The 11,851-nt window shown below is 43.5% G+C and overlaps 1 protein-coding gene across 3 annotated transcripts in view; it reads left to right on the plus strand.

The window, feature by feature from the left end:
- The window catches only part of PTAFR (platelet activating factor receptor), a 31,652-nt gene extending 21,206 nt beyond the window's left edge, over positions 1–10,446 (plus strand). For all 3 annotated transcript variants that reach the window (XM_041765170.1, XM_041765167.1, XM_041765169.1), the window contains exon 2: positions 8,432–10,446. In XM_041765170.1, coding sequence (XP_041621104.1) covers positions 8,471–9,505 — 1,035 coding nt within the window. In that variant the 5' untranslated portion in view covers positions 8,432–8,470 and the 3' untranslated portion in view covers positions 9,506–10,446. The remainder of the gene's footprint in view (positions 1–8,431) is intronic.
- The last annotated feature ends 1,405 nt before the right edge of the window (positions 10,447–11,851 follow it).

Here is an 11,851-nt window from a genome sequence, read left to right on the forward strand (position 1 = left end):
CAACAGACTGAACCACCCAGGTGCTCCCGAAATGGAGTTTTTAGAGAAGCAGCAGGAAATTCAGTGTGGCTGGAATACAGGGCAAGTAGTAAAAGAGGCTGAAGGCAGATGAGGTGTGAAAGGAGCTTGGATTTGATCCTGTGCCATGGGGAGCCATGGAGGGTGATCAACTAGATACAAGACCTAGGAAGAGGCCTTGAAGCTTACGCTATATTGGCCTCATGGCAAATCTTCCTCTGGTTTTGTTTGTAAGTCACCTCCTCTGAGAAGCCTTCCCTAGTCACTCTATTTAAAGCAGCACCCTGGGGATCCCTGGGTGGCGCAGCGGTTTGGCGCCTGCCTTTGGCCCAGGGCGCGATCCTGGAGACCCGGGATCGAATCCCACATCGGGCTCCCGGTGCATGGAGCCTGCTTCTCTCCCTCTGCCTATGTCTCTGCCTCTCTCTCTCTCTGTGACTATCATAAATAAATAAAAATTAAAAAAAATAAAAAAATAAAGCAGCACCTTACCCAAGCTTTGTCATGTCACTATTTTTATTTCTTTTTATTGAATTCATCACAATTTGGAATTATTGTGCTCTTTGATCTCTCTGTTTCTGTTTTCCCTGACTAGAGTGTAAGCTCTTCAAGAACAGGAGTCTTGCCTATTTTGTTCCTGCAGCATCCCTAACAAAGTGCCCAGCACCCAGCAGTATATATCAATAACTGTAGAGTGAATGGATGGATATGTTCTCTGCCCTCCAGTAGCTACCATCTAGTATGGCAGGACCCACAAGCAATTTCCATGGTATAAGAAGCTATAAGCTATGCGAACTCAGACAATGAGGACTTAGCCAGGTCTAGGGGCAGAAAGCGGGGTGTGGAAGAGGCAGGGAGGCTTAGGAGGAACAAGCTGTAGGGAAAGAGGCAGGGGCAGTCTTAAAGAGTGATCAGTAGGTAGCCAGGTAGAGCAAAGGGAAGCATGAACAAAGGCATGGAGATTTGAGCCCCCAGACTCAGAAGAGACTCTGCTGGGTACATTTTGGGTGATGTCAAAGGGTTCCACTGGGTGTCAAAGGGACAACTGGGTGCTAAATTTGTGATGAAGGCTAAGGGAGTGGGAATCACATGAAGACCAGGATCTGAGAAGACAGCAGAGGTAGGAAGAGCCAGAGTGACAGGTACTAGAGGCATCCAGGGCAAGGTTTTGGGCAAAGATTGGGGTCCCACCCAAGACTGATTCTGACCCTATATTTGGAAGGAAGAGGCCTCCACTGGGCTTCCTGTAGGGGCCATGTGGACAGGAGAGTCTCAGGGCCAGGCAGACCTGATTACACATTGTTAGAGGTTGGGTTCACAAGGAAGCTGACTCTGAAACGGAGATTAGCACGCAGGAATGTTTTTCCTGAAATGTTTTTTTTTTAAGTGGGATTTTTTAAAAGATTGTATTTATTTATTCATGAGAATACACAGAGAGGAGAGAGAGAGAGAGAGAGAGAGAGAGAGGCTGAGACACAGACAGCGGGAGAAGCAGGCGCCATGCAGGGAGCCCGATATGGGACTCCATTCTGGGTCTCCAGGATCACGTCCCCAGCCGTAGGCGGCGCTAAACCACTGAGCCACCGGGGCTGCCCCCTGAAATGTTTTAAAGCAAAGTCAAGATACTGTGTAAATCTACCTATAAACACTTCACTAATGAATTAAAACATATAAAAATATAGAACCACAATATCATTATCACAGTGAAGACAGGATCATAATAGTGCCAGACAGAGCCATATTAGAATCTGAGGCAAAAGGAACAATTTGCAATACTGATTTTGATGTTTTTAAGATACTGCAGGGCAGCCCTGGTGGTGCAGCGGTTTAGCACCGCCTGCAGCCTGGGGTGTGATCCTGGAGACCTGGGATGGAGTCCCACATCGGGCTTCCTGCATGGAGACTGCTTCTTCCTCTGCCTGTGTCTCTGCCTCATTCTCTCTCTCTCTCTCTGAATAAATAAATAAATCTTAAAAAAAAAAGATACTGCATTAAAATATTATTTATCTTGATTACTGAGGTTTTCAACACCCCCTTATATTTTACACTTAGGTGAATGCCTCCACAAGCCTTACCTCAGTTCTGGTCCTGGTGGGAAGACTCTCTCAAGACTCTGGACAGGCATGGCACAGCAGGACAGGGCCCAAGGAGACAACCTGGGTGGAATCCTCTGGCTGTAGAAAGACTTTCCAGTGGAGAGTTGCCCCCACCCTACTAAGCTGGATCCTACACCCAAGAAGAGGAAGGGACTTATTTAGGGGTGGGATTGAGTGGTAGGGATGGGTGCGACGTGCCTTCTCTCCAAAGACCCGGAGTGAGCACGACACACTGCTCAGCGTGGGCTGCCTCCCCACCTGTCTGAGGTCCCAGGAACAGGGTCCCCCAAGGCATGAGGGTCCAGCAGGAGAAAGAAACAAGGCCAGTCCCAGAAGAATGGGGCGTCTTGGGCTCAAACAAAAGGTGAGGTGGAGGGTTGAGATTGTGGAGCTGCAATTTTATGTATTTTTTATTTAAGATTTTAATTTTAATTCCATTGTAGTGAACATCCAGTGTTATATTTGTTTCAGGTGTACAATATAGTGACTCAACAACTCTACATTACTCGGCGCTCATCATGATAAGTGTACTCTTAATCCCCATCACCTATTTCACCCAGCCTCCTTTCCACCTCCCCTCTGGTAACCACCAGCTGGTGTTCTACAGTTGAGAGTCTGTCTCTTGGTTTGTCTCTCTTTCTCTTTTTTCTTCCTCTTGTGGAGCAGTGGGTTTAAAATCTTCTGGTCTCAGAACCACTCTTTTATATTTTTAAACATTATTGAGGGCCCCAGAGAACTTTTGTTTATGTGGGTTATAGCCATCAGTATTTTCCATATTCAAAATGAAAACTAAGACTTTCGAAAAACTTTTGTTTTTAAATACAAAACCCAATAACAAGCCCATTCCATGTTAACACAAATAACATTTTTAGCAAAAATTAGCTAACAATTTCAAAACATAAATAATTTAGAGTGGCCTTAATTTACATTTTTTTTTTTGCAAATCTCTTTAATGATGGTTTAATAGAAGACAGCTAGATTCTCATACCTGCTCCTGCATTTAATCTATCGTGATATGTTATTTTGATTGAAGTATATGAGGAAAATCTGTAGTGGGAGGGATATTTTCACTTGATCTTAGTCAAAAGGCCGAGGAGCGATGTGGGGGGGATATTTTAATGTCTTTTTCAGATAATTGATGATGCTCTTCTTTGATACTATATCAAATCTCCACAAATGGTAGTTTCTTAAAAGTCAGTTGCAATATGGAACCTGAATCATATCAATGAACTTTCTGTAATCTGTTGCTCAGCAATATATTGATCTGTCTTACCCTTTGATTCTTTTACCTATGCATAATTTTGAAACATTTTTCCCTCATTTGGAAAATATTGGTTCACTAAGTTATGCAGGTTTTCTAAACACGGACCTTTCACTAAAGGATTTTTTAAAAATTACATTCATCTCCACCAATCTTATCAGGAAAGTCTTTAAGGAATAGGAAGCTGTCAAACTCAGACTGGCAGATACAATTTTTTCTGAAGATACTATTTTTCTCCAAAGTTTGAGTTTTATGCTTGGCCACCAAGACTATTGTTTGTGTTCCTTGAAGTGATGGGTTCTTTGTTCATATTTGAGCAGATATGACACCCAAGTCTGAAATAACCATAACTGGTCCGTAATTTTTTCAAGTGATAACAATCATCCTCAGAGAAGTTCAATTCACGACTCAGTTGCTTAAGCGCTTTTCCTGAAGACAAAACACTGACTCCAGTGTTTAGAAGTATTGCGTGCATATTTCCAATTTTGACACCCAGAATATTAAAAAGGCGTGTACTCAAGATTTAATAAAAATCAGTAATATCCTTGCTTTATCAAGGAAATTGACTTTATTTATTTGCACTAAGTAGTGCGCAGCTGTGAAAAATAAATCTCCTACTCCCTTTTGGTGCTGCTGCCTTGATATGTGCTAAGCCAGCCGTTTTGTTCACTCCGTATCATCAGTACAAATATCAACACAGTGAAAAGGGCAAATAATGTCTTGATATTATTAGAACAATAGTTTTGACTTCATGGATCCCTTAGAAGTTCTCAGAGATATTCCTCTCTCCTCCCTCGTCTCTGTGGACCACCTTTTGAGAATAATTACTCTAGAGCTTTGAGATCAGATGGCAGGACCACATTTAGGAGTGGAAAAGATCCTGGCTAAGTAGAAGTTAGCAATTTTGCTGCCGGGGAAGCAACATAAAACTATGTAATTCAAATCAGCCATGTAATCCACAATATGACTTGAGGCTGAGTTCTTTGTTTTTAAAGGAATCACCATTATTTATTGGAATAATGAAGCCTACATGTATTTAATTTAGCATAGATAATAAACCACAGCCACACTAAATGGGGCAAAGCACATTTTCTCAATCATCAAAATTCAAATTAGAGCCAATAGTTTCTTTCTTTCTTTTTTTTTTTTTTGAATTGATGTATAATTGATAGACAATGTTACATTAGTTTTGGGTGTACAACATAGAGATTTGACAACTGTGTTATGCTGTGCTCATAAGTGTAACTTATCTGTCACCATACACCGCTATTATAGTCCCATTTGACTCTATTCTCTGTGCTGTACCTTTCATCCCTGTGACTTATTCATGCCATGACTGGAAGCCTGGCCCTCTCACTCCCCCTCACCCATACTGCCCATACCTCCACCCCCGTCCCTCTGGCAACCAGACCATCGCTTGTTCTCTTTATTTATGGGTCTGTTTCCACTTTGAGAGACAGTTGTTTCTTTAAACTCACCTGTAAGTATCTATAGGCTTCTTCTTCTCTACTCCAGAGATGGTTGTAATCAACAAGGCTTATTACCCATTCCTTTATTGGTTCATGGTGCTGGGAATAGTGTTGAATAATCAGACAAGGCCCTCATTCTCCTGGAGCTCACAGTCAAGTGGGAGAGTCTTATGAATCATACAAACATAAATAGGATCACAAATGTGCTAGGATTTACAAAGGACAGGGAGCTTTGAAGTGGGACCTGACCTGAACTGGTGAAGACCTCTTTGAAGAAGTGAAATTCAGTTAAGGTCTGAAGCATGAGTTAGAATGGCCAGGTGGAAGTGGGGTGTGGTTAGGAAAGAGGGTTCGAAGCATTGGCACAGATGTATGCTTGTGGGTTGAGGCAGGAAAGGTCTGAGCATGTTTGGAGACCCACCTGGGAGGTCCATTTTGACGGGCCTCTGGTGGGAAGATAGCAGATGAGTATGAAATGGCAGCTAGACGTCAGGGCGAGGATCTTCTTGCTTCAATCCTGGACCCATGCAGATCCCTCTGCCTGGAACACTCTTCCTCTCTCAGATCTCCGAGGAAATATGTCACTTCTTTTTTAAGGATATCTTTTTGTATGCTCCATATCAGCACTCCCTTTTCTTTACATTGCAACTATGTTTGTTTACATTGCTTTTGTCCATCGGCCTCATGAGGCTGTCACTTCCTGTGTGCTGGCCTGTTCGGTCATGGTCACCCCAGATCCCCTGTGCTTAGTGGTGGGCCTGACACACAATTGGTGCTCAGAAATTGCTGTTGGCTTAATGTGTGAATGAACTGATGCACATAGAGCTGGATTTGAGATTCTGACTCCATCTCTTAACAGCTGTGTGACTTGAACAATCACATAAACACCCTCTATAGTTTCCTATTCTGTAAAATGGGGTTTTATTTCCTATCTCAAAGGGCTTTTATGAGACCCAAATGAGGTAGTGCACGTGGAAACATCTAGCAGGGTGTCTGGCTCCGAAGTAGCGTCTTACTCCCAATTCTGTTTTCTTTTCATTGTTCTGTGATGTATGATGAGCCTTGGGCCTTGCTTAACCCCATCTGGGTCTCCTGCCCTCCCCTCCCCAACCCCACCTGCAATGCAAGCATCAGAGAGGCTTTCAGGCTTCTGTGCTGGCAACACAGTGGAAGGAACAAGAGAGGAGGGAGCAAACCGGTTCTGATGGAGAGTGGATGGTGGTAAAGATGCTGTTGAAAATGGGCCAGACTTTGGCTGGTGGGATTATGGTTAATTTCATCTTCCTTAAAATATATTTATATATTTATAATATGATATAAATATATATTTATAATATACATTTATATATAGTTTAAGGGAGAATCTTTTTTTAATTAATTAAATTTTGAGAGAGAGAGGGAGCACATGAGCAGGAAAGGGAGAGAGAAAGAGAGAGAATCCCAAGCAGGCTCTACGCCCAGCACGGAGCCTGACTTGGGGCTCAATCTCACAACCCTGAGATCATGACCTGAGCCAAAATCAAGAGTCAGACACTTAACCACCTGAGCCACTCAGGCACCCCTTTAATATGCTTTTAAAAAGACTTTTTGTTTTGAAATAATTTTAGGCCTTCAAAAAAGTTGCAAAATAGTACGAGGAGTGCATGTGTGGGCTTCACTTCATATTCCCTAATGTTAACAATTTACCAAATGATAATACAATGATCGAAACCAGAAAATGAACATTGATATGATATTATTTTACTTATAGACCTTATTTGACCAGTTTTTCTTTTTTTTTTTTTTAAATTTTTTTTAAATTTTATTTATTTATGATAGGCACACAGTGAGAGAGAGAGAAGCAGAGACATAGGCAGAGGGAGAAGCAGGCTCCATGCACTGGGAGCCCGACGTGGGATTCGATCCCGGGTCTCCAGGATCGCACCCTGGGCCAAAGGCAGGCGCCAAACCGCTGCGCCACCCAGGGATCCCATTGACCAGTTTTTCCACTAACGATCTTTTTCTGTTCTTGGATACAATCTAGGATCCCACATGGTATTAAGTTGTCATACATTTCTTTAATATCCTCTGATCTATGGCAGTTCCTCTGTGTTTCCTTACTCACAACCTTGATACTTTTGAACAGTCATTTTATACAATGTCCCACAATTTGGGTCTGTCTGATGTTTTCTCATGATTAAATTGAGATTATGCAATTTGGGCAAGATTTGGGCAAGAAAACCACAAAAATGATATTATATTCTTTTCAGTGCACCATTATCAAGTGTACCTGATGTTGATATATGTCCTACTAATGATGGATGCATCTTAATAATTTGATTAAAGTATTATCTGAGTTTCTCCACTGTATACTTTTCTTCATCTTCATCTTTTTCTTTTTTTTTTAAAAGATTTTATTTTTAAGTAATCTCTACACACAACATGGGGCTCAAACTCACAACCTAAGATCAAGAGTCACATGCTCCACTAACTGAGCCAGCACCTATACTTTACTTTTCATTAATCTTTTTCCTTTTAATTATTAAAGCAATAAATGCTTCTAAAAAATTAAAACAAAGGAAGAATAGAATAAGTAACTTCTCATGAAGCCCATCTCACCTTCCCAAAGGTTACTTACCACTGTGCACTCTTTAGATTATATCCTTCTAGATCATTTTCTAGATGTCATATACACACATATAATGGGCACACCAATTTTTAAAATTTTGTTTTACTTAACAATATTATCTGGGGATAACTTTCCATGTCAGTACAGTCAGATACAATTCATTCTTTCTAATGACTGGCTAGTATTTCATCTTTGGGTCACCCTAATATAATTCTTTGTATTTTCCAGATTTTGTATGAGCACATAAATAATAATAACTATTATTATTATTTGTATATAAATATATATTTAATATTGAAATTTAATATATATAACTATAATATCAAATTTAAATTTTAATTGAATTTAAATTTAATATAAAAAGTATTATATGTTTATATATAATAACAATTATTATTTTAAGTAAATTATTATTATTTTAAGTAAATATTATATGCTTATATATAATAATAATTATTATTATTATTTTAAGTAAATTCTGTCCCCAGTGTGGGGCTCAAACCCACTGACCCCAAGATCAAGAGTCACATGCTTTATTGACTAAGCCAGATAGACATCCCCATAAATTATTTTTTAATATAGAACATTTACCATCAAAATTTGCATTTCAAATTCCATCAATAGAAAAATATTGAAAAGTTGTTAGAAAATTTAAACATTTTAATATAAAATTTCACGTTTTATCATCAGAAATAGATGATGTAAAACCTTAAGTCAAAAATTAGCCAAAGAATGAAGAGATCTGTTTTAAAATAGAATAAGAAAAAAGAAACTGAATTTCTATGGATTTCATTGAATCTCAGATGCCGTTTATTTAAAAAACACACCATTATTTTATGTAGGAAAAGCATACTGCCAATTAAGATACTGCCAATCTTAGAATTTTTAAAATGTGTAAAATGAGGGTCTTGGAACTGATTAAAATGAGATATGTCCTTTTTGATCCTTCATTAACCAGAATACCTGTGTGGTCTTCCAGGCTTGGGCAGGATTCTACGACCAGCTGCCCCTTCCAAGCATGGCGATGGAGGCAAATGATTCCTCTCACGTGGACTCTGAGTTCCGCTATACCCTCTTCCCGATTGTTTACAGCATCATCTTTGTGCTGGGGGTAGTTGCCAACAGTTATGTGCTGTGGGTCTTTGCCTGCCTGTACCCTTCCAAGAAACTCAATGAGATAAAGATCTTCATGGTGAACCTCACCATGGCTGACCTGCTCTTCTTGGTGACCCTGCCCCTGTGGATCATCTACTACCACAACCAGGGCAACTGGATTCTCCCCGGTTTCCTCTGCAACTTGGCTGGCTGCTTCTTCTTCATCAACACCTACTGCTCAGTGGCCTTCCTGGCTGTCATCACTTACAACCGCTTCCAGGCAGTGACCCGGCCCATCAAGACAGCTCAGGCCACCACCCGCAAGCGTGGTTTCTTGGTGTCCCTGGTCATCTGGGTGGCCATTGTGGCTGCTGCGTCCTATTTCTTCATCCTGGACTCCACCAACGTAGTGCCCAGCAAGTCCGGCTCGGGCAACATCACACGCTGCTTTGAGCATTATGAGAAGGGCAGCGTGCCTGTCCTCATTGTCCACGTCTTCCTTGTGTTCGGCTTCTTCCTCGTCTTCCTCATCATTTTCTTCTGCAACCTGGTCATCATCCGCAGGCTGCTCATGCAGCCGGTGCAGCTGCAGCACAACGCGGAAGTCAAGCGCCGGGCTCTGTGGATGGTGTGCACCGTCTTGGCCGTGTTCATCGTATGCTTCGTGCCCCACCACCTTGTGCAGCTGCCCTGGACCCTGGCCGAGCTGGGCTTCCAGAGCAGCAGCTTCCACCAGGGTATCAACGATGCCCATCAGGTCACTCTCTGCCTTCTTAGCACCAATTGCGTCTTAGACCCCATCATCTACTGTTTCCTCACCAAGAAGTTTCGCAAGCACCTCACAGAGAAGTTCCATAGCATTCGTGGCAGCCGGAAGTGCTCCCGGGCTACCTCAGAGACAGGCACCGAGGTGGTCATGCCACTCAGCCAAGTCCCTGTCAAATCCCTCAAAAAATAGCCCCTGCTGGTTGGGGCCAGGCCCGGAGGCTTATCCTCCATGGACATCACAGACTGACCCGGGGGAAGGAAGAGGTCTCTGCTGTGGTCTGGGAACCTCCTCCCTGGGCACAAGTGGCCCTTTAAGTATTGAGGCTACATCACTAAGGTGGGGGTGATGGCAGGGCCAGACTGCTGAGGAATCCAGAACTTGAATGTGCCCCGCTGGCCACCTCTGGGCACACACGTAATAACCTTGGCTAGTGACCTCATCCTGAATAGCTGAGTCTGCTAGCTCTGTGAGGAATGTCAGGGCCACGGGCAGACCTTGGGGGCAGACTCTGAGCCACCCTGTTCAGCCTACCGAGGCAGCTGCCCTGAGCCAGTAGGGCCTGAAGTTTTGGGCTACTATCTCCTTTGTCACCATAAAGGCAGACAAGGGATCTAGGGAAAGGGATACTCCTCTGGTTGTGTGGTGCTATCTCTGGGGAAGACTCTTGAGCTAGGATAGTGCCACCTTGTTTCCATTCAGAGGCACAAGATCTCTGTGACACTTCTTAGGGGACATGACTCAGTGGAACCTTTTACCACTTATCCAACAACCTGTCTTGAATGGTGCCAGAGAAGGGAAGATATGCACAGGTCAAAAGCTAGGCTGGGGAGATTGTCTCCTGAGGTAAATATGTTTTTCTGCACAGGCCACGCCTCAGGCTTGGGTCAGCTCTGGGGGAGTGTGAGAGATACAACTGCCACATCCAGCTGTCTCGATGGTGGATGCTAATGGGGGGATCTACCCACTGTGGGTGGGAAGAGACCCCTCAAAGCCAAACTGGGGTCATCCAGGGCACCACGCTGCTCAGAGGCTTCCATGAGAAAGGGCACTTAGGCTGAGAAGGACCTGTGTGCAGGTGGGTCCTCCAGAGTGGGAGGAGCCTGTCAGGTCTCCTCTGTCACTTAGCTTTCTGGGGCAGGGGATGAGGGGGGGAGTGGGGTGGGGTGGGGGGGAGGCAGTGGGAGGAAGGGGGTTGGGGGAAGCCTTCCTAATTTAGCTTTCAAAAGGTGAGAGAAGCAGTTATAATCCCAAGGGACAGCAGGCACTTTGACTTCTGGATGCAGAAGAAATGTGTAGCTTCTCTTGAAGATCTCTAGATGCCTCCTTGTTATTTTCGGCAAATATATTCAAATGAGTCTCCTCTCACTCTGAGCACCTGTGGTGTGACTCTGGCAGCCACAGACCCAGGGGCTTGGAGGAGACTTCCCTGGTTTCCAGAGCCCCATGCTCCTTCTGTGACATCTTCCTCCCTTCCGGCCACAATCCCTGTAAAGTGAGATCCTTGTTTCATGTCTCCTGGGCTGATTTTGATCAATGCTTCCCCCTGGGCCTGTAACCTGCTTGGGTCTGGGATGGTAGCTGTGCGCTGAACTCAGCTGACGGTGACTAGGTGGGGAGTGCAGCATAATCGAGCTCTTGTGTCACACAGACTGAGGTTCGAGTCTTGGCTCCATCACCTCCTGCAGAAGGACTGTGAGCTGAATTTCCTACCTCATAGGGTTGTTAGGAGTGGTGAGTGCTGAGACAGATATCCCTTGGTCAAGGTGATTGCTCATCCCAGAGGATCCTTTTTTTCTGAGAATGCGTTCCCCTTAATCCTCCAAAAGGAGCTGAACAGATGAGACGTGGGCATCTGGCTCTAGTTGGGCCAGTCAGGTTCTCTCTGTCAGGAATAAGCAGCCAGATTCAGGGGTGCTATTTCAGGGTCTGCAGGTCACTAACCTGAAGACAAACAAGTCTGGAGCTGTGAGTGTGTATGTGTGTCTATATGTGTGTGTCTGTCTATGTGTATGAGGTGGGGTGAGGGAGGGTGGGTCACCTGCTCAGAGAGAAGATGGAAGTGTGCAGAGCAAAGCAGAGACCAGAGGGAGACCAGAAGCCTGGAGAGAGGAGGGCCGGTGCTTCCGGGGCCTGCTGTCTTCCTCCAGGCTAGGCCTTCTCAAAGCCCAACATTTGCATTCCTTCCTTTGGGTCCTGAGAGAGTCCCTTGTCAGGATGCATTCTCTTATTTTGCTGAAGCCTATTTGAGTATCTATGACCTGCTCCTCACCTCTGAATGAGATGAATGCTTTAGATGCTAAAGCAGGTCCTTGCATTTCAGTCATTTGTGTATACTCCTCCCACACATGATTTTTCAAAAGCCATGTACCACCTGTATGTTTACTTAATAAATATTTTGCTCTAAATTGAGTCACTTTTTACAACAAATCTTTTTACCCAAATGTTCATCAGCTGGTGAATGGATAAAGAAGATGCGGTATATGTATACAATAGAATATGACCCAATTGTCAAAAACAATGAAGTCTTGCCTTTTG

The sequence above is a fragment of the Vulpes lagopus genome, chromosome 8 (genome assembly GCF_018345385.1).
Source record: "Vulpes lagopus strain Blue_001 chromosome 8, ASM1834538v1, whole genome shotgun sequence".
Taxonomy (NCBI): domain Eukaryota; kingdom Metazoa; phylum Chordata; class Mammalia; order Carnivora; family Canidae; genus Vulpes; species Vulpes lagopus.